Raw genomic sequence first — 23,861 nt, 5'->3', positions numbered from 1 at the left:
ATTAAATCCACAATCTTTCGAAAACTGAAGTCAGAGACTTCAATTCAACAACAAATAGAACATAAACATGATGAATACAGTGCATACTTACATATAGATTATTAACATTTTAATATATGTCTCATGGAAGAGGGACAAGTTAACAGCGATTTTCTTTTTTATGGTTTACTTTAAAGTGAACATGAAATATACATTGTATTTCTACAAATTCTAATACGAGATGCATATTTTGTCATAAAAAGGGCAATGTAAATCAAAAATGTATGAAATTTGGTCAGTGCATTGAATAAGAAAAATAATATTCGTTCTTTCCATCACATGATTACCTTTTCTTCTTTTAAAGGAAGTTACCACATTGACAAAAAGCACTAATTCTTTTTACTCAAAAAATCCCTGAAGCTTGCGCAGAGTAATAGTAAACTATGTGACAAATATCTTTCACATTGTCCTTCTACTTCTAGAATGGATCATAGGTATGCACCTTGAATTTACCGGTACATCTTACGGTAATCAAAAGCACCTTTATGACGCTCTTAGACATTAACAGCGATATGTCAACTCCGATTTCTGGTACACAAGTTATTGCCAAAACAATGAAGGGTATGGCAAAGTTCTGTCATATATATTTGAAACTCACTACTTGTACTGACATATTCCATCCAATTCCAAGCTTGAGAGCTTGCAAATGTGCCCCATTATACAATTAGTATACTTCACATTTTGTTTTTCATATATAATTACACCAATGATAAGAAAGGTGAAAAAAAGAATTAAAAAATGAAGAATGCACATCTAAATTTGGTTACTTTTTTATGCACACAGCTAAAGATATGTCCCAGTTATAAATCTTGGGCAGAATAGCACATCTGAAAACACTTTTCATTGCATCAAATTAACATTAACAATTCCACAGAAAATGTTAATTCAGAAAGGGAAAATAAGGTTAACCAATCAGTGGTATTACAAACTGGACATAAAGAGGAAGGAATATGTCTTGTGAGACAAGTTTAAAAACAAATTTTTTGATACATTGTGGTTTTTTTTTCAAGCGATGGAAACAAGAAGCACATTGTACTCAGTAGACCATAAATATAATTACACAATGTATGCAGTTTAGCCCCAACATTCAAAATATTGTAAAGAGCAGTCGATTTTTCACATTCATAAAGCAGGTATTGGTATTGGCACCATCACAAGCATAATGATCAGGATCAAAATATATTTTTATTACTATTATTATTATTATCATCATTATTATCATTATTACTATTACCATTAATATTTTACAGATTTATGATCATGCATGAGAAATACCTCAAGTGTTGATGTATACAGTCTCACAACTCTTCCAATCATTTTAACACTTAATTTTCACCAAACCTTACACAAATATATCAGCACTTTATACAACCTACTTAAAGAAAGCTTAAAATTATAATCAGAGTTAGAGGGCAAGTCCACCTTCATATAGACCTACATGTGGATTGAGTGAATGCGCTGCAATAAGCCAGTCCGGAGATAGCTCATGTGCACAAAGGTACAAATGACCTTTCATTTTTCTCAGTTGGTTACGCACTTCACTCAACTCAAAGTGACATAATGCAGCAGCTTGCCCACCATAGCCATTTATGGAACTCATATTCAAAGAAAGAATGAACCTAACCAGTGTAGATGAAGTGACCAGTATGGTTCGTCAATCAACACTTAGGGAATCATCTATTTTATCAAGTGCTGTTTTGAATATGTTAACAAACTTTTTTTGTGTGTTAACATTGCCAAATACCAGGCTTGCTGTCAAGTGGATGTACTGGCAGGCACCATTTATAAGGATTCCATGAATAATCCTAGCATTACAGATGCTTATCTCAGTGAAATTAAAAAAACAACCTGTCTCTCGGTACAAATAACCTTTTTTTCGCACATGCTCAAACTGGTACCCCGAACTGGCTTATACGATTAGAACACATCAGTAAAAAAAATTGAAAAGCGGACATTCAATTCAAAAGTTAATAATCTTTAAATCCTTTGAGCAGTCGCATGCGTAGAACAATTCAAGGAAAACCTAAAGAGAATTTCACATTTCTTTTCTCTTAGGAAAAACATGCACATTTCCTCGACAAGTCACTGACGTAAGGGCAATGATAATACAGTAAACCTCGCATGAGTCGAAGCTCTCGGGACTGACAAAAATGCGTCGACTTAAGTGAAATTCGACTCTCGCGAGAGTCGATTTTTTTTCGACTCACAGTTATGTACATGTATTATAGTACATTTGCATGCATGTGTGCATGTGTGTGTGTGTGCGTGCGTGTGTGTGTTTGCATTCAAATTTGTCTGTTCTTGAAGATAATGTTCTTATTTTGTTCTGAATTGAACATGAAATTTGTATCAATACTAGTAGTTAAACGTAGTTCTGAGAATGTCTGCGCTAATGTGGCAATGTGCATGTGCTATGTCTATGGTGCAACATAAGTAGCCATCTCTGTCAACCTACCCTGAGACAAACACTCTCCCAGGTCCATCCCACCTCCATTGAACAAAACTATACAGCCAGCCGGGCACGCACAAACAAGCTCCGCCCACTTGGCCTGTCACTAAAATATTAAAGCAGTGATTGGTTGACCAAGGAGTTCTGGCTTGACATGGATAAAGTATGGATGTGCTGTGTGTATGGATAAAGTATGTGGATCGATGTGCTGCGTGTATACATGTATACATGTGTATGTATTCGACATGCGTGCAGAGCGGTACGGTGAGTGTGCATGCTTACCTGCAGCAGGCCAGGGACGGGGTTCTGCGACATGCCGATTTTTTTTGTTCTCCTCTAAATGTAATGAGAATGCCAGACAAATCTTCTTCGGCTCAAGTGATGTAAACTACGTGTATTTTGTACAAAAGGCACTGAATGTTTTACTTCGACACAGCCGAAATTCGACTCTCGTGCTTCGGCTTATCCAAATATTTCTTAGAGAAAATACATAGGGAAAAATCGGGACTTTTTATTTTGCTTCGAGTTAAGTGATTTTCGACTCACTCGACGTCGACTTATCCGAGGTTTACTGTAGTTTCTGCCTTCTTAAAGAGTGAAGTCCAGTGTTCTTTTATATGCAAAAAAGTAGATATGATATGTTGAGTTTTCTCAGATTTTGGAACAAACTCTATTTTTCAATCCTTATATCATACATAAAGGGTTTGTGAGAAAATCATGCTTTTGTCAAGTGTCACAAAGCTACTCCACTTATGACATTGCATTGCCAGAGATTGCCCAAAATTGACATACATTGTGTGGCTGTCTACTACAAAAAACATCAGGCGACTTATTTTTTTTTTTTGTTCTCTACTTAAACAATCAATTCAAAGTGTGCAGGTGTTGTTGAAGCACTGAGGCTATCGATGGTGAAGAAATATCTAAAATATGAACAATACAAACTAACCCTATGTAGTATGAAATATAATGGAAAGCATACTTTGAGTATTTTATATCCATTAGCAGATTCATATTTTCATCCATAATCCACCCTCCCCCCCCCCTAAAAAAGAAGAAGATAAAAGTGAATAGAAGTCAAGTTCTCTTAAGTTCGTTCTCTTGTATTTTTCTATTATATATTTCTTTAGAGTATTCTTGTAAATATTCAAGGCCAGTGCATTCTAAGAAAGGGAATAACCTGACAACAGTTTAAAAGACAGAATAAATAGTTATCATTATCTATGAAATTAAACATTTTCACATATATTTTGCAAAAGAAAAAATGCTAATCTTCATTTCATGGAGTGGCTTCATGCTCACCCTCGGCTAAAAACAGGGAGTTGATTACTTTCTGGATTAAAATGGAAAGATGTTTCTAGAGCCGTGGTGTTTAGCAATTCTAATGGGGGGGGGGGGGGAGGGGGGAGATTCAATGTGACCCGTCTCAAATTTTATATGGTTTAAACATACATGACATATTATAGGAGTCTCATTATTATGCCTCCGCCCTGAATGGTGCCGGAGGCATATGTTTTCAGGTTGCCTGTCTGTCTCCCGGTCTGTACGGATGTATCTACGGAAAGATTGATGGGCTTTCATCAAACCTGGTTCAGGGATACTACATGATGTTGATGATCTTATTGGCTTTTGGACTATATCTGCTAAAAGTCAAAGAAAATTTGAAAATAACTTTTTTGCTACTTCTCTAGTCAGGGAAATCGGTGTACTCGTGTGTACTGGTTGGTTGGCGCATTCAGTTGGATACAGCAAGGTTTCATCCTCTGCTTTCACAGGAAAGCCGACTCCCAACTTCTTGTTCTCGTAGTCAAGGTATATCTGCTCCTCTGCTTCAGCAACCTGCAGCTTGGTCTCATAGCTAATCTCATCTTACGCTGCATAAGTCGAAACTCCTCGAGCTCTAGTTTTTGATGCGTTTCTATAGCAGCTGCTTCAGCTGCCAAATAGTATGCCCTTCAGGCCATCACTCTCAGAAGAACTGGCATGGCTTCCACACTGACTCAACGAGGAACCAGGATTGACATCCTGAACATCTTCCATCTCCAGCTCTGGCATCCTATATGGCTCACCAGTCTCTCGAGGTTGACCTGCATCACTCATCCTGAAGACCATTATTTAACTTGATGCACAGCGAACTCGATGATAAATAATCAATCAAACACAGGTCCCTTTGGCCCAGTATGAGACCAAGCTAACACCATGCATCAGCATGGATCAGCAAGGTTCAACCTGTAATTGAATAAAACAAAGTTCAACATACAATCAATATTGGAATAGGCCTACATGTATCTACCTGCTAAAGTATGGGATCAAGTGGTTGTACTTCTGAAGTGATTTACCGTTTACATTACATACCTTGTTTGTGTGACTTATTTTATGTCATGTCTAGCACATGCAACTTCTCCAGTGGATATTATCTAAATTCACATATCGTGTATCATTGCTTATGCTCTGTGACTATGGCATTGCTAATTTATAACACACATTCTAGTTTCATTGATAGACAACAAGGAGTTAAGGCCAACCTAAATTTTCTGACTTCCCATCTTCATACATGTCTTAAATTCTCCTAAATGAACCAGGAACACTATTTTTCTTCATTAGGCACATCATACATGCATACATCGTTCTTTCTGTCAACTTCACAGAAACCAATATCCAACTGAGCCTCAACTCGGCTCAAACGTAATAATTCCCATTAACGAAAATGATGCGACTATATCCGGTCACCTATTTACGTACATACCTTGGTAACTGCGTCCAGCAGCCCCATACGCATAGCGTAATTACGCTATGCGTATGGGGCTGTTGGTCGTAGTTAGTACCTTGGTTGAGGCTTTCCGTATTGCCGTGCACTTTCATTGACTTATTCGCTATGCTTTACTGTAGGTATGATCGCACTTCTGACATGTTAGTACACATGTACCTCGATACAACTCTTTCGCATCAGTTTTCACCACTCAGCATTCTATGAGCATAATTCACACATATCATCATCGATTACTGTGAAATATTTTCAACGGAATTACAGTACAATTATCTACTCACAACGTTTGGCTCATCAAAAAGATTTATTCATCACCCCAACCTCACGGTCGTCTGTCCATTCCAAACGAGGAACTTCAGTAGTATGCACGTACGTATACCGCGCGACCTACGGCGTGGCGTGCGCATGCAATTTTAGCTTTGCCATTGACCAAGTGCTCAACGGTCCACGCGTGCACGCATAATACGTGTACTTGTACTCGTTTGCTTTCTCTCTATGATAACGTCATTGAAATGATATTCTTGATCCCGTTGCGAGAAGAAAAAACAAATGTTTAATTCAAGTAGTAATTTTTTGAGTACAGTATTACTGATGACACTGTTACTCTTTAACAACGTGTAGTTATATTTTCAAATAAAAATATACGATAATATCCAAAAATAGTGTGGCATTTTAAGCAAACACCATTCAACACCCACATGTCAGCTTTCGGGAAAGACTATGGAATGGTTCCAAATTCGAACCCTTAAGACTTGGCTCCCTTTAGGGTTCGGATTTGCACCCCTACATCCATCCCGAACCCTATAAGGTGCCACGTAGTTAGATTTGCTCGCAGGGTGAAAATAAGAACCCTAAAAGAACCCTAATTTCTCTGTGTGTGTGCAGAAAGTGATAATGGAGGAAGAAGAATTAATATGAGGAAATGGGAGGTTTGGCATTAGTCTGACGGTCCTCCAAAGGAAAATCAAATCTGAATATAATGACGTAGATTGTAGATTGCATGCGTTGGTTGTTGCAGTGGTTGGTAAAGTGCGTGTTGTAAACTATGAATATTATGTACCTTGAGAACCCCCCCCCCCCCGAAAAAAATTCTTTGATTCTCTTTTTGTTACACCAGATTTGATAATCAAAAATCAATATCTGAATGGTGAAAGTGATAAATACATGTTTGCTAATACTTTCCTGACCTTGTATTTTGTAACCCCCCCCCCCAAAAAAAAAGAACAACAACAAACAACCAATATTTTGTATCAGTAATGACAAGTTTAGATCTAATTTAGATTTTATCAGAGATACTCGGATTGTTTTAGTTGTTAGACCTAAAGATGAAATGTGTGTCATATGTTTGTTTTGTTGTTGTTGTCGTTGTTGTTGTTGTTGTTTTTAACACCTAGTATATAGTAGACTAGTAGTCCCCGACTAAGGCTAGGCCCTAAATACCTTAGCACTCGATTTTACCATGTTGATGGACAGATAATGAACTGCATGTCACAAAACAGATGATCTATGGATTGAAAATGGAAACAGTTCAGTTCAACTTCCAAGCTTCCCGATTCTGTCGATCAGTGTTGTGCTACCATGACCATGTATATGCGGCTCAGACAGCTGAACTTTGCGCAGTACGTACAGATTGTTACAGTAAGGCATACAGTTAGCACGCGAGCCGAGCGAGGCCGCCCAGCGCGACCGCGGTGGTGAGTTCGGGGTATCCGTACGTACATTGTTACTACACTCTAGCTCGATCTACTACAGTAGCAGCTGCTCAGCTCAGCTAGCTCAGCTCATCACTCGTGCGTGCACTTCTACGCTCTTTGTTACGTCACTGAAACCTGAGCAGCTAGGATGCGCACAAACTCAACATTATACGTATGTTGCCCGGAAGAGGGCGCTGCAGTTAATTTGTTTATCTTTTTGTCTAATTATTCATCTATTTTTCTGACCTGAGAAGATTATGTACATGCGCTTAACCGAATAATCACAGACATCGTCAAAAATACAACTTGGGCTATCTAACAAGAGAGAGAGGGAGAGAGAGAGAGAGAGAGAGAGGATCAAGTTTATTACAAAAATAATAAATCGGCGCTGTTATAACACGTAAGTGCTTAGGTTTCATCATTTTGCAAGCTAAAGGGTATAAAAAACATAAAAAGAGCGAGGAAAACACGCCAACTGGATGCAAACATAAATGTCGTTATCATACTTCTACCGAGAAAATTATTTCTGTCGCTTGCAATTGTTGATACCAAAGAAACATCTGTTTTATTCAAACTGAATGTCTGAATGTTATCCCTCTGAATTTATTATATTTCATATGACTGTAAAGGTATTACAATAATATGCATCCGTGAGTAATGTTTCTGTCCTTTTCCCTTTATACAGAGACGATGAAAAGAAAGAAGATCCACCAAAAATATCTTTTGCAAGAATGGTAAGTCACGACGATGAAATGTATTGAGCAAGTAACGTGCTTAAAGTCATCATTTACCATTCGTAGATGAAACAAAACCCCAGCATTAACATAGTGCTTCAAATAAGTTCTAAAATGTGAGTTAGGGATATAAACAACAAATGTAAAAATTTGAATCAGCATAATCAATGTTAAGTATAGATATACAAAATGTGAACAATAGTTATAATAAAAAATGTTTCCAGACTAAACCGTGTACAACTATAATACCGTGTATTATAACTATGAGAAAAATGCGATATCTCCTTTTATTTTAGGCTTTATTGCAAAATGTTGTATGGTAGGATAATATTTGGTGATACAACTGACCTACACATATGCATCAAAAATGATTTCTTAAACATTCTTTATATCACTGCTCCCAAAGGTAAACATTTTAGACAGATGATTATTAAATGATGCTAATGCTTGACTTACTGTCATTAAGTCAAGCATTTGCATCACACTACTTTGATACACTCAATGAATGATTGAATCATTGAAGAAATGATACAGCAGCAGTAGGGCAAAAGAAGCACATTTCACCTCTAGCAGATTCCTGCTGTGCTTTTCATTGAACAATGTATTCAGTACAGTTTCAGAAATGAAATAAAATTGTAACAAAAAGGTAATCCTTGATCATGTCAAGCAAATAAAGCAACTCAAACAGACAATACCTTTACGTAGATACTTTTATGCATACAAAAAGACATAGGCCTACATGAGTTTATGTACGTATTCGTTAACACATTTTAAACATCATATTTGAATAATGTCTATAATTTAAGTAAATAAATGCTAGATATCCAGACACGAATGAAAGATAAAGAGAGCAGGTCCGCCCTTCCCCTTTCAACGAACACACCCACGCACACACACATACACACACAAGCAGCTATTTACACCTATAGGTTTAAACAGATATTGTGGAGAACGGACGATGGCGGGGGGGGGGGGGGGGGGCGCCAGAACATGTTCACAATAGGCGAGATTCGAATTTCAGTTAAAATGTCTAGAACTTTCCCCGCTCTGTGAAGTAATTTTCACCCCTTTGTTGTGACTGTACGTTAAGTTCCGCTATACCACCTCACTCGATGGCCTCCTTCTGCTGATCGGGTCCATTGCTGCCGTCGGACACGGTTCGGCGATGCCGCTGCTCAACGTCGTCTTCGCAAGCATGGTCGATGAGTTCATCGAATACGACAGGAACGACACGGGCCTGTTCAACTCGACGCTGCCTCCACCAACGTTCCCACCGGACTACGACCCGGCCAAGGAGTTCGACGATGCCATGCAAGACTATGCGCTCATATTCGCCTACATAGGGTTCGCTACCATGTTTCTAGCATACCTAGAGGTAGGCGAACCTTTCGCAAAATAATAATGGTGCCATAATTGATGTGTTTTCATAGTTTTGACAAGGGGGATTTGAGTGTTCACGCTACAGTAGGACTCTTGTATCCTGAACTAGTGTGTTCTGTAACATGAAGAAAATTTAAGACATGAACATATCACTGACATCATTTGAAAGATGTTTGTTCATTTCCTTAGATATGACGGGGATATCTTGAAACAAATCGTTAGTTTTCAAAATGTAAATTGCGTGTGAGAGTGTCAAGACCCGTAACAAATTTATCATTCATGCACGATCTTCACCTATGTTTATTTTTAACCACACTCATTCCTATAATTGACCATCTTGACGTGTAGGACCTATTATCCCCCAATATACATGTTGCAGCAATTCAAATTCGACGATTCAAAATAAAATAACAACAATCGCTTATAATTCGAGGGCGTTCGAAGAGCCGAAGAGGACACGGTAACGCCGTGGAAGAAGATGAGTTTGTTTGTGCTACCCATTTCACGACACATTCTTTAAACTATGACAGGTTTTTGTTTGTTGATATCAGACAGTCCTTGTACTCTCGCCAAGTCAAACCACTACTTCTAGACACATAAAATTATCTTAATGTCTTTATTTCTCTAATTGTACCTCTCTTTTTTTCTCCTGCGGCAGTCTTCACTTTGGAATCTCTCGTGTGAGCGGCAAATTTTCAAAATTCGAGGAGCATTTTTCGACGCGATCCTTCATCAGGAGATCAAGTGGTTTGACGTTCATAAAAGCGGCGAACTTACATCACGCTTAGCTGAGTGAGTGAGACATCAGAGGATTGGGCGGATTCTTCAATAGCTATTATTTAATCAATTACATGTACACTTCATTTCCATCAAAAGTAATACATGATACAGGGGGGCGCTGTGGCATTATGGATAAGACTCCCCACTCCCAATTGAAGGACCCAAGTTCGATTCCCGCCTCGTGCTTAGGTCCTTAATTGGACAAGATGTTTTTACCCACTATGTCCCTCTCGACCCAGGTGTGAGTACCTGGCAACACTAGGGTAACAAAAATGGCAGGGCCTTTTGGTAAAGCAGTGGAAACACTATAAGAGGCTAGCCTCGAAAAAAAAAAAACAAACACACCAATACAACCGTAACTTGATTATGCAAATTATTTAAATTGATATAATTGATGCTATGGAACAGACATTCTTTTTAAAGCACAAATGTATGATACAAACTTAAAATAGTACACCAATGTTACGGTACGGACATTGCTCATTAACTGGTGTATACGGTAAGAAAACAAATTACACAATAAAATTCACAAACGTCATGTTCTGGTAGATACAACCCTACCTCTTCGGTTTAATCTATTTTGTCATTGTATCAGTTTGTTCTAATCGTTCCTTAGTTTTTAACTTACACCGCGTGGGAGAGAATAGTCTGATTATTACCTCTGCCAAGGAGATTATGTTTGTTGCCGGCATTGACATGTCTGTTCATACTGTTTGACTATGTTTCATGTCTGTTCGTTCGTTCGTTCGTTCGTTTGTTTGTTTGTTTGCTAAGTAACTTATAAAATTATAAATAGATTTGATTGAAAATTTTAGGATGAGTTGATAATGCCACAAGGAGTAGTTGATCAAATCTTCGTAGTCTTCCTGATCACTGTCTGAATATGAATATAAGATTTAGTATTATCATTATTACTTTTTATCTCCTTTTCTTTTTTCAGGATGGAAATCGCAATAAGGGTGGAAATGATGTCCTCTCTAGTGCCTACTAGTTTCATTGTTTTGTTTGTTTTTTTATTTACAGCGATATGGAGAGAGTGAAAGAGGGCCTGGGAGACAAGATATCCATTACATTGCAGTATGTAGCCACTTTTGTTGCCAGTAAGTCTGATTTCTGGGACATTCTAACAAGTTCATCATTCCTTGCTTGCGTATCTTAAAGGGGAAATCCAGTCCAAATATAAGTTATTCTGATAAGAATGAGTAAAAAATTACGAGTTCAACGGTATAATTCTGATCAAAATTGGATTAAAAATAAGGTAATTATGACGTATTGAAGTTTCGCTATTTTGGGAGAAAACAATTCTTGAATAGTCATGAATGATATGTAAATTGCAAAGTGAGCACGTCATCCCCTCACAACTTGCCACAACAGTTTGGACATAAAACCTTGAGAAAAATTTCAGTATTTCATTCAAATGCAATTTTGCGTGAGGAGCAAATCCTCGTATATGAACACTATTCTGAAGTTATTCAACCAGGAATAACATCATGTTTCAGCAATGACAAAAACATGGAATTTTTTAGGGTTTTATTTTTTACTCGATCAATGGAAAATTGTGAGGGTACGATATGGTTAGCTCACTCATTTGCATATTTATATCCACTGCACAAGGGCTTTTTCTTTTTGCAGAAAATAACAAAACTTCAAAATGGCATAACTTTTTTTTTCATCCGATTTCAGTCACATTTTTACGATGGAATTTGTGAGATTTCACTCCTTTTTTATCACACTAACTTATATTTGGACTAGATTTCCCCTATGACCTCGTGTGTGCTTAGAGTGCCCATAATTGCCACATAAGACCACATAGCTTTCTATGCATACTGCCCAAAGTCCCTGAAACAGAAAAGGCTTAAAGGGGATGGCTAGTAACTGATCAGTGGTGATCAGTGGGAATGATGGGGGATGATTGCTCTAATCCTTGTGTGATTCATTTAAGACTAAGAGAGCACTATATATCTATTGTTGTGTGAAAATTATTTGCTTCAGAATGGTCTCATATTCAAGTGATGTCCAGTTTAATGTTGAGGTTAGCATGCCTGTACAGTGAAGGGGCATTAAACTGCACAACACTTGAATATGAGACCGTTCTGAAGCAAATAATTTTCACACAACAATGGATAGATATACTCTTAAAATGAATCCAACAAGAATTAGAGCAATCATCCCCCAGCATTCCCACTGATTCCCTCTGTTCAGTTACTAGCCATCCCCATTAAGGAGAGTTAAAATGTCTTTCATCAGATTATATTGGATTCTGTTTTGGTCTAGGTTCATTGTGCTGTTTTGTTGCAGAAATATTATAAACCTCTGAATTGTTGAATATTTCATTTATTCCCAAATAGGCGATATATGTCCAAAAGTCAGTTACTGCATTGACCTGCAGTAATTCAGTAATAATGCTGCCCTGTGTAGACAGTAACTTGGACTGTGGTCTAGAACGAACCCCACTCTTCCAAATCTCTCTTTCCTTTAAAAGTGAAACCGCTCCTTTGCCTCTTTCTTTAGATATATTTTGATATAAGATTTCGCTTCAACTTTTGATGCAATAGGAAGATATGGTTTTAGAAAGCGTGTTTTACGTATGCTCTGACTGGATTCTGATAAAAACCAACTTGTATATTAAAGAAATGTATACCTTTGCTCTCTCAATAGTTATATATGTACATATCCTTCAGTAAAGATATATCTTACCTGCGCATCTCTCTTTCCATCTCTCCCTCCATCTATCGTTGCTTGCATCTATCTATCTATCTATCTATCTATCTATCTATCTATTATCTATCTATCTATCTATCTATCTATCTATTTATCTATCTATCTATCTATTATCTATCTATCTATTTATCTATCTATCTATCCATGTTTGTACGTATGTGTGTATCTATCTATCTATGTTTGTATCTATCTATATATTTATCCATCAACAATTGTATCTATCTCTGTTTGTATCTATCTATCTATCTATCTATCTATCTGTGTATGTTTGTATCTATCTATCTATGTTTGTTTGCATCTATCTATCTATCTATCTCTATATTTGTAAATATATGCTTGTATCCATCTATTTATCTATCTATCCTTGCTTGTATCTATCTATCTATCTATCTATTTATTATGATTGTATCTATCTATCTTTACTAAAGGTTTTGGGATCGCGTTTTGGAAGAGCTGGGAGATGACCCTCGTTCTCCTCTCCATGTCACCTCTCTTGGCCCTAGCAGGATCCTTTGTGTCCATTGTGAGTATGGACGGTCGCTGCTTTAAATTAGGGAGCTTTAGATTTTCGCAACAGGGACGTTCAGAGGGAAAAAAAGACTCGAGTATCAGAATCGGGTATCAGACACGATCTATTTTATAGCTCTCGCACCTGAGTTTTCACTACGCGTTCAGCAGGGCTATTTTTACGTCAGCACGTAGGAGCTACTAGTACCTGATGCACCGATCATGGGTTGGTGGCGCCATTTTATTTGTTATGAACAGCGTAATCTAAAGCTACTTTTAACCACGACGCGGGGAAGAGGAGAACGTCCAGCTCAGGCGTCGTCTCAAACGTCCGCGCAGCAAATCTAAGACTCCCTATTATTTTCCAGCCGGGATTTTATCACTCACTAAAAGTAGCAGTCATATCATTGCCAAAATAAACGCCACTTTAACCCTAACTTACCTGGGGGGGGGGGGGATTTTCGTCAACCCCAAAATTGCTCAAAAACATGATTTTCTGTACAAAGTCAATACAAATTGTGTTTTTTCAATTAATTCATATAAAGATTCATATTTTTAATTTTAATCGCTGAAATAGATTTATTTCAGTAAAATTATGCTTCTGAAGATGTGTATGACAAATTCTGCTGAAAGAAACAACAAGAACAAAAGTTCGAGAAAACAAACAAATACATAAAAAAGATAAAACAATAACAAACGTAAGAAATTAATTTTGATACTGATTTTTTTTTTTTTTACGCACAAATGTTTGGAATGTCACTAGGAATATTTACACCAAAAATCAGCATTCCATAAGCTTTTATAAGCCAATTACAGACGAAAATGAGGTTTTTGCATATATTTGCATAATTAATTAATTTAAAATAGAAAATGCAATTTTTTTGAAAATTTAACTTAACAGTCTTGTAGATTACATCCTGCTTTATATTCATGCAAAATTTTGCGGCGATCGCGCGATCAACGGCCGAGATCTGAAGGGGGGCCATAACGCCCCCCCCCCCCCAGGAATTCAAGCTTGCCAAATAGCCCAGGTAAGTTAGGGTAAATAGCACAGAATTATGAGTGTCATCACAAAATCAGAGCCATTTTTGGCCTTCTCTCCTTTTTTAGGTCCGAGAAAGCGACAAGGCGAGATCTCAAAACCACATCTCGCCTTCTTGCCTTGATCTCCAATGTTCTCGGAACCGAGATGTCGAGAAGACGAAACCTCAGATCTCGCTTTCTCCTTTTCTCGAATACAAAGAGGTCGAGGTAGCGAGACCTCACATCTAGCCTTATCTTGCCTCCTTGTTTTCTCAGACCAGAGAAGTTGAAACAATAAGGAGATCTCGGATCTGGCCTTCTTGACTTGTCGGACCTAAAGAAATTTTCGAGAAGACGGGAGATTATCTCATGATCTTTGTGTCGCTATTGTACGTAGACTTAAAGGAGCCCAAAACCCAAAGAGAAAAATGGATTGAGTTAAAGCAGTAACATTAGTAGAACATATCAGTGAAAGTTCGAGGAAAGTCGGAAAATTGATACAAAAGTTTTTGAATTTTAAAGTGTTGGCGTTGGAACTGCTTGATGAAGAGACTACCTGAGATTATGACGTCATGTGTGGACAATAATATTAGGAAAATATAAAGGGAATTCCACAAAAATTCATTTTTCATGAAGATTACACATTCCATCAACTTGATACTGACATTTATTATGTTAATTAGTGTAGTAATTATTCCCCCTGCTTTCTGAGAACGGTTATTTAAGTGCTCTTTCATTATCCTGGAAAACTTTATATCAGGATCGCTCTGTTTTGGATATCTCACCCATTTCAACAGAAATTTTCATCAAGTAAGCATTGAGCCCCTCTTGGAAAAGCATTCACTTTCACATTTCATTAGACATGTTAGAGGTTTCTCATTGCAAGGTATCTTAGCAAAAATGTTAGAAACCTGAAGTTAGGTCCCAACCAAAATTGTACTATCACTTTAAAGGGATCGTATACAATGTAGTTTTGGTTGAGACCAACTTTTCTTTTAGATAATGAGAAACCTCTTACGAAATATGAAAGAGCATGAACTTCTAAGAGGCATGAGAGGGATTCAACGTTTATTTGATGAAAATTGGTTTTGAAATGACTGAGATATCCAAAACAGTGCAATTCTAATTTAAGGTGGGACCCACCTTTTATCAGGATCGCTTTGCTTTACTCTGTGTTTGGATGTTTCGGGCATTCCGAATCCGATTTTCATCTAATAATCTTTGAATTCCTGTTAGAATGGTATGCTCTGTATCATTTCATAAGGGATTTCTCGGTATTTCGCGAAAAAAAGTTAAAAGTCCAATCCTCATCTCCACCAAGACTTTACCATCACTTTAAAGGACAAGTTCACCTTCATAAACATAAGGATTGAGAGAATGTAGCAATATTAGTAGAACACATCATTGAAAGTTTGAGGAAAATCAGACAATCCGTTCAAAAGTTTTTGTGCAGTACCCGCTGGACGAGAAGACTACTGCAGTGCATGAATAACTTAGATGTCACATGCGTACAACAATATAAGGAAAACATAAAGAGAATTTCACAAAATTCCATTTTTTGAAAAAAGTACACATTCCCCTGACTTGTTACCGACAAATGTTATGGGTAATATTATTCCCCCTGCCTTTAGAAAGAGGCAAGTCAAGTGCTCTTTTATTATGCGAAAAAAGTGAAAATATGTTGAATTTTCTTTTACATTTTCTTTATACTGTTGTACGCATATGACTCACAAGCTGTAGTAGTCTCCTCATCCAGCGGTTCCAACACAAAAATTTAAAAAATTCATAACTTCTGCATCGATTGTCCACTTTTCCTCAAACTTTCACTGATGTGTTCTACTAATATTGTTGCATTTTCTCAATCCTCATGTTTATGAAGGTGAACTTGTCCTTTAAAGAGAAATGATGCCCGGTATCAAGATAATGCAATCTGTTATATAATTCGGTTTTTGCACATACACTGTATATAGAGGATGACGTCATTCGCCAAAAGGGAGCAACAAGCATACGCCGATGCGGGCAGCGTGGCGGAGGAGGTGTTATCGTGCGTGAGGACCGTCATTGCCTTTGGCGGGGAGCAGAAAGAAGTGAAGAGGTGACTGGGGATGAGCCTAATAGGAGAAGAGCTTTGTCAATTGTCTACTTTGATGCCTGATTCGTGGTTTCCGTCTCCTTGTCTGCATAAGACAAGGCTTTACGAGAGTTTTAAAGATTAATTCTTTTACTCATGATGCTGATGAAAATTTTGAAAGTTAGATCAATGGAGACGAGCTGTTGCAGTGAACAAGAGCACTGGTGTTGAGAATAATGATAGTAATGATATCTTTCATCATCACGACTGCCATCGTTATCTAAATTTCAAGGAATTTATGCGATGACTTCATCACTTTTACGTAACCATTGTCCTTCCACAGCTGGGGGAATTACTATTAAATAAAACCTACACATAAGCAAAATAAGACCGAAATGGTATTTAATATCAATTAGAAGGTTTTTCGCAATGTAGTTTCTACACCTTGATCTATAATCATAGTGGTATATTATAAATGGGTATTGTTAATGAGTATAGGCCTATTATCAAATACGCTACCATGTGTAATGATAATGATGATAATGATAAATTCATGAACTTAATATTCATTTTCCTGCCGTACACAAGAACATCTACTTAGTACATTTTTTATATTAGTTACTATTAGTTACTATGTCCATTTTATTAGCTATGTATACATATCATATAAGCATACAAATAAACATAATTACGATGTAATCGGATATGAATAGATGAATGGATACACATATGTATGTATCCACTCATTTAGCTACTAATTCATTTGTATATATTTGTTTATTCATATATTTATCATCTACTTGTTGACTTATGTATGTATCTATCTATGCATTTATTATTTATCCCTTCATTCATGTATGCATTTGATTATATGTTTATCAATCCACTTCCCATCATTAACAGGTACGAGCGCGAGCTACAAGGGGCGAAGGAGATTGGGGTCATGAAAGGTGTCACCCAAGGCTTGGGTTTGGGCCTTACCATGCTCATCGTCTTCGGAGCCTATTCCTTGGCATTCTGGTGAGATATCTATTTATCCATCTATCCATCTATCTGATCATCTATCTATCCGTCTATCAATCTATCTATCTTTCTGTCTATCTATCTATCAATCAAACTATCTATCAATCTATCTTTCTCTTATTGTTTATATCTATATATCTGTCTATATATCTATCTTTTTATCCTTACATCTTTATTTCTGTCTGTCAATCTATCTACCTATCTATCTATCTACCTATCTATCTGTATATCTTTCCGTCTATCTACCTATCTATCTTTATATTTCTGTTTATCACTCTCTTTTTATCTATGATAATATCTTTCTATGTATATCTACCAATATCTATCTTTATGTCTTTCTTTCTATCTGTCCATCCATCCATCCATCTATCTATCTATCTATCTATCTATCTATCTATCTATCTATCTATCTGTCTTAATATCTCACTATCTATCTACTGTTTATTTATCTGTCCATCTATCTGTTTATCTATCCAGGACCTATTTTGTCTCAAATTTTGTTTCATGTGTTTCATTCTTCAACAGATCATAATATGTTTACGAATGATACAAATTAAAAAATCGAGGTAATCAATGCATTAAAAGCATATGTATTCAAGTTGAAACCTGGCTTGAATACGTTATTGATCACTCCCGTTATCATTCTGTCTGTCCACTCTATCTATCTATCTATCTATCTATCTATCTATCTATCTATCTATCTATCTTTCTATCTATATCTTTTATTATATTTATATATACTATAAAACTGAGTGCGTTTGTTTACACTTTTTGTTTTGGTCATAACTATACCTAGAATAATACATAGAACAACATCTCGAAGAATCTCAAAATAGTGTCCTTTTTTGTCAGGTATGGTCCCAAGTTGGTTGCTGACGGGCGATTGTCAGGAGGTGATGTCATGTTGGTCTTTTTCTGCGTCATGATGGGGTCTTTCTCCATCGGGAACCTGGGTCCGTCTCTCTCGTCGATCACGACAGCCCGAGGCGCTGCTGTCACCATCTTCGACATCATCGACGCGGTAAACTGCGACGGATAGTGGAAGTCGTAATTTTATACCTTCAACCATCCTCAATCATACAGCCCCCTGGTTTTTTTTTTCCATTTCAATTGAAATCATCCCTACTTTCTCTTGCCGTTTGTTGTACGAAATTATGATATGATTGAGTACAGCAAAAACAAAAACAAAACAAAACCCAAACAAACAAACAAACAAACAAACAATACACCAAACCCAAGTTCAACAGAGTTCTTTCTGAAGCAACTTTGGTGCAGAATTTACCTTTAAGATATTATGTACATATCATCATCCATTGTCTCAACTCTGCTGTCCGTTTAATACATAAACGATTCTCGCTAATGATGTCAATGTTACCTAATGAATTTTAGCGGAATATGAGATAACGTGTGCCTCTATACAGGGTGGCCCCAAAAGAACGGAACACCTAAGATTCTTCATTTTAGCAATATTGTTCCTAATATGTCATTATTTTGTATACTATTGGAAAGGCAATTCTTTTTCCAAAAGAATGACACCAAGTTCTTTAATTTTGGTTAATGCATCATGGTTTTAGGACCATTTTTATCAACCCTTGCAATTTTCAAAATGTGATCATTTTGCACTCTCAGAGACACCGATATCAGCGAAAATTCGGCTTGCCATAGAAGCAGTACCGTTCACAATGTGTGGATTGTGGCTGTCATTGTCTGTTACCATTGTGGATGAGACGACCTGACGACAATAACACTGTCCGCCCCACATTCCGCACATTGCGAACGCCACTATTTCTACGGTAAGCCGAATTCTCACTGGTTTCTGTATCTCTGAGAGTGCAAAATGATCACATTTTGAAAATTGCAAGGGTTCACAAAAATGGGCACCAAATCGTAACACATTAACTGATATTAAAGACCTGGTGTCATTCTATCGGAAAAAGAATGGCCTTTCTAATAGTATGCAACATGATGACATATTTGCAACGATATTGCTGAAATTAAAGATCTTAGCCGTTCCGTTCTTTTTGGGCCACCCTGTATAACAGTGGCAATTTGTCGATTTTACTTCTTAGTTCTTACTGACGTAGATTTGATCAGATTTTTCATTATTCCTCATCTGACTGCTACTACATATTTTAGACAGTGGTGTTTCATGTGCTAGGCGTATCGCATCTTTCCAGGATCCGGAAATAGATACCCGATCTACCAAGGGTGAAAAACCGGCCGAGATAACTGGTAATATCGAGTTCCAAGGGGTGCACTTCACCTACCCCACTCGACCCGACGTCCCGATCTTCAAGGGTGTGGATCTCAGCATCCGTAAGGGGCAGACGGTGGCCCTGGTGGGGTCCAGTGGGTGTGGCAAGTCTACCACCATCAACCTGCTGCTCAGGTTTTACGACAAGGATGCAGGACGGGTAAGAAGTTCATATATACACATGTAAATTTATACATATATTTGTATTCAAAAGAATAATCATGATTATGGTGTTAATGATTTGATTATCATGACTTTGTTAGAAATGGATAAATAATTGAACTGATATGATATCAAACGCGATAGCGTGATTTTGACGGGTGACAACACAAATTCTACCAGTGTTTTAAATTTACGTGATTACAATACTCTTCTCCCTTTTCATGTTTTTATGCCTTCGCCACGAAGTGTCGCCGGAGGCATTATGTTTTCGGGTTGTCCGTCCTTCCGTCCGTCCGTAATCAATTTTGTGGGCAGCGTAACTAAAAAAAAAAATCGTTTGAGGTATCCTAATGAAACTTGGCATGTGTATGAATTAGTGGGCGAAGTTGTAACTTCTGGATGCACAAGCTTAGAGTCAAAGGTCAAAAAGTCAAAGTCAAACGCTCAAAATTTCACTATTTCCCCCATATCTATGCAATGCCGGAAGGTATTTTCTTGAAACTTAGTGTATTCATGTGCTACCAAATGAAGATTCTCTAGACAGATTTAAGGGTCATGAGGTCAAATTTCAAAGGTCAAAGGTAAAATGACAATGTTAAAATGTCCTTTTTTCCATATCTCGGAAGTGGTTCAAGGTATCGTCTGGAACTTGGTACATATTCATGTCCTGGTTTGAAGTGATTATCTAGGGAAGTTTAGGGTCATGGGGTCAAAGGTCAGGGGTCAACAGTCAAGGTTAATTCCTCAAAATTTCACTTTTCCCCTCATATTTATGCAATGCTTGCAGTATTTTTTCTTAAAACTTAGTGTATACATGTATTACACAGGTGAGATTCTCTGGGGAGTCTTTTGCCTAAAAGGTCAACGGTCAAAATGTCAAAGGTCATGTGAAAGTGGTAAATTTCAATTCTTCCTCCATATCTCGAAAGTGACTCAAGGTATCATCATAAAACTGAATACATATCTATGCATGTTCTTCCTGACAGTTATTCTCTTGGGAATATTAGGGTCATAGGGTCAAAGGTCAAGGGTCAAAGGCCAGGTTAAAATGCGAACAATTTACTATTTAATACTGATATCATACTTTTTCTCCATCCTTTGAAAATTACTCAATAATTCATAAAACTTATACGGAGTCAAACGTCAAGTAAAAATCCTAAAATCTCCAAATAACTGCTCTTTTAGAAAGTGTAGCCATTCATCCAATTAAACCTAGTTCAAGAAAAGTTAACATTCAAACACATTTGTGACAATCGCGTCATTTCATTATTTTGCCAATTATGTTAAACTGTCATCACATATTAGACAGGGCAGAGCCAGGCAAAAACTGCCTTTTTTTCCAGTCAAGGTTTTCTCACTTAATTCTGGTACTTTAGACCATACTTAACAAAATAAGCTTCTGCGCCATCTTGAAATCTGTCCCGAATCCAAGATGGCCGCCAAAAATCCAAAATGGCCGCCAGAGGACCTAAAAAGTGCCTTCTGTGGTTAAGATTTGTCTGGGGATGGATTTCTTTTTACTCTAATTGATGATAAATGGTAAGAGAAATAAGATTCAGTGGATTTAGATTAGAATCAGTTTCTTTTTTATTGCGAAAATCCAACATGGCCGCCAGACGCAGTTCCCGAAATTAATAAATGTCATAATAACCGGAGGGCCAAACCCTAAAAACTCGCTTACTCAACGAGTGAGTTCCACTCTCTCTACAAACTAAGTAGACCATGCTTATTTTCATATTTCTATTGTAACAGACAACATACCACTGGTCTACCTCAAAAAATTTGTTGCGAAAGCCTCCAAATCCAAAATGGCGTCCAAGATGGCCGCCATATTTACTGAATTTGCTATTTGAAAGATAGAATTTGATAGAAACATCAGATTTCAACAAATGTGATGTCATATGAAAGAGAATAAAATTTCCTACAAGTTGATACCATTTTTGTGGGAGATTGTGATAACTGCATTGAGATTTTAAGGAAAAAATACTCATTTTTTGATATTTTTCTGAAATAAGGAAAATCATGAAAATGCTTGATTCAGCATAAATCAGAAAAAGACTGAAGGATTATCTTGAAACATCTTTAAGAATTTTGTTTAACATATGATTAATATTTGGAGAAAATTATTGGTCAGTACCATTTGCGGTTCAGGAGTTATAATGTCTCAAACTTGAAAACTCACTATGTAAAAATTTCCACTTTAGCTGTGACAAGACCTTGTTGGTCGTAAAGAGAGTCTGCACGCGCCAAGACTACTACACGCACCACTGGCACTGACGCTTGCAGCAGTGCCAGTAGTCTTGGTGCGCGCAGACTTTTTTGACAAACAAGAGTTTGTGCCTGCAAACTAACTTTTCATACCAAGTGGTAGCTCAGGTGACGCTGATCGTTATTATTAATTTTCAAAGTAGATTGTTCTGATATGTTTTTATGCCTCCGCCAACGAAGTGGCCGGAGGCATTATGTTTTTGGGTCGTCCGTCCGTCCGTCCGTCCGTACGTACGTCCGTCCCCGGACGTCCGTCCCGTTTTGTTTTTGTCGATATCTCAAGAACCGTGTGGTGGTTTTACATCAAACTTGGTATGAGGGTATATCCTGGGGGATAATACTTTGTTTGGATTTTAGGGTCATGGGGTCAAAGGTCAAAGGTCAAAGGTCACAGGTTATTTTGTGAAAAAAGGTTGAAATTTCATGTTTTTTCCATATCTCGCAAATGGTTAAAGGTATCTTCATGGAACTTAGTATATATATGCTTGTACCGATGGGCAGTGATTATCTCGGAAATTTGGGGGTCATGGGTCAAAGGTCAGGGGGTCAAAGGTCAACTCCTCAAAATATCACTACTGATATTTATGCAATACCTGAAGGTTTGTTTTTTTAACTTGATGTATGCATGTATTACCAAATATATATTCTGTGGGAAGTTTTTGCCAAAAGGTCAAAAGTCAAAAGGTCAAAGGTCAAGTGAAAGTGCTTAATTGCACTTTTTCCTCCATATCTCGAAAGTAACTCAAGGTATCATCATGAAACTTAGATATTTATGCATGTTCTACCTGACAGTGATTCTCTTTGGAACTGTTAGGTCAAAGGCCGGGTTTAGATAATGCTATTTTACCATTTGATATTGAAGTTATACTTTTTCTCAATACCTTGAAAATTACTCAATGCATAAACTTATGAAAGGGTCAAAAGTCAAGTAAAAATCATCAGTTCCCCAAATACCTGCACTCTGACGTTTTAATCATTCATCCAATTGAACCTAGTTCTAGGAAAGTGAACATTCAGCACATTTGTGGCAAACCTGTCATTTTAATATTTTGCCAATTGTGTGAAACTGTCATCACACATTGTCAAGACATTCATTTGTGGCAAACCTGTCATTTTGATATTTTGCCAATTGTGTGAAACTGTCATCACACATTGTCAAGACATTGTACTATAGACCTATTAGGAGAACCATGCATTATGGCGGAGGCATACCAGTCGCCGTAGCGACATTTCTAGTTTTTTATACTAAGCTGTCAACAGTTATCAATGTTACGGTTTCTTGAAAAGAAATGGTGATATCTCCGCATGTTTTAGGCTTCATTATATATATATATATATGTATATATATATATATATATATATATTTTTTTTTTTTACATGGTAGAATGTTTTGTGATACAACTAACCTGCACATATAAATCGAATGTCATATCTCTTCCAATGGTAAACGATACCTTTAGTGTGTTGCGTCAGAGTCAAATCTTGATTAATAATTTGATATATTTTTAGAATTTCTTGTATTGCTGTCTATCATATATATTGTCCTTGTTCAAACCATATTGAGGGTTTATTAATTAATTAAGCATGGTCTACTTAGTTTGTAGAGAGAGTGGAACTCACTTGTTAAGTAAGCAAGTTTTTAGGATTTGGCCCTCCGGTTATTATGACATTTATTAATTTCGGGAGCTGCGTCTGGCGGCCATGTTGGATTTTCGCAATAAAAAAGAAAGTGATTCTAATTTTAATTCACTGAATCTTATTCCTCTTACCATTTATCATCAAACAGAGTTTAAAAAAAAACCCATCCCCAGAAAAATCTTAACCACAGTAGGCACTTTTTAGGTCCTCTGGCGGCCATTTTGGATATTTGGCGGCCATCTTGGATTTGGGACAGATTTCAAGATGACGCAGAAGCTTATTTTGTTAAGTGTGGTCTAAAGTACCAGAATCAAGTGAGAAAACCTTGACTGGAAAAAAAAAGGCAGTTTTTGC

At 37.1% G+C, this 23,861-nt stretch overlaps 1 protein-coding gene across 1 annotated transcript in view; it reads left to right on the top strand.

Moving 5' to 3' along the window:
- LOC139711143 (ATP-dependent translocase ABCB1-like) overlaps window positions 1-23,861 on the top strand; it is a 53,111-nt gene that overhangs the window by 10,419 nt on the left and 18,831 nt on the right. Inside the window, exons 3-11 of the mRNA XM_071623061.1 lie at window positions 7,632-7,680; window positions 8,771-9,055; window positions 9,719-9,852; window positions 10,864-10,940; window positions 12,990-13,084; window positions 16,062-16,186; window positions 17,066-17,182; window positions 18,038-18,206; window positions 19,363-19,599. Of these exons, the coding sequence (XP_071479162.1) occupies window positions 7,632-7,680; window positions 8,771-9,055; window positions 9,719-9,852; window positions 10,864-10,940; window positions 12,990-13,084; window positions 16,062-16,186; window positions 17,066-17,182; window positions 18,038-18,206; window positions 19,363-19,599 (1,288 nt within the window). The remainder of the gene's footprint in view (window positions 1-7,631; window positions 7,681-8,770; window positions 9,056-9,718; window positions 9,853-10,863; window positions 10,941-12,989; window positions 13,085-16,061; window positions 16,187-17,065; window positions 17,183-18,037; window positions 18,207-19,362; window positions 19,600-23,861) is intronic.

Source organism: Diadema antillarum, unplaced genomic scaffold (assembly GCF_040938485.1).
Source record: "Diadema antillarum isolate AM-2024a unplaced genomic scaffold, OU_Dant_1.0 seq00001617_RagTag, whole genome shotgun sequence".
Lineage (NCBI taxonomy): Eukaryota > Metazoa > Echinodermata > Echinoidea > Diadematoida > Diadematidae > Diadema > Diadema antillarum.
The sequence above is the reverse complement of the archived record's forward strand: the minus strand, read 5'-3'. Positions and strand labels throughout refer to the sequence as shown.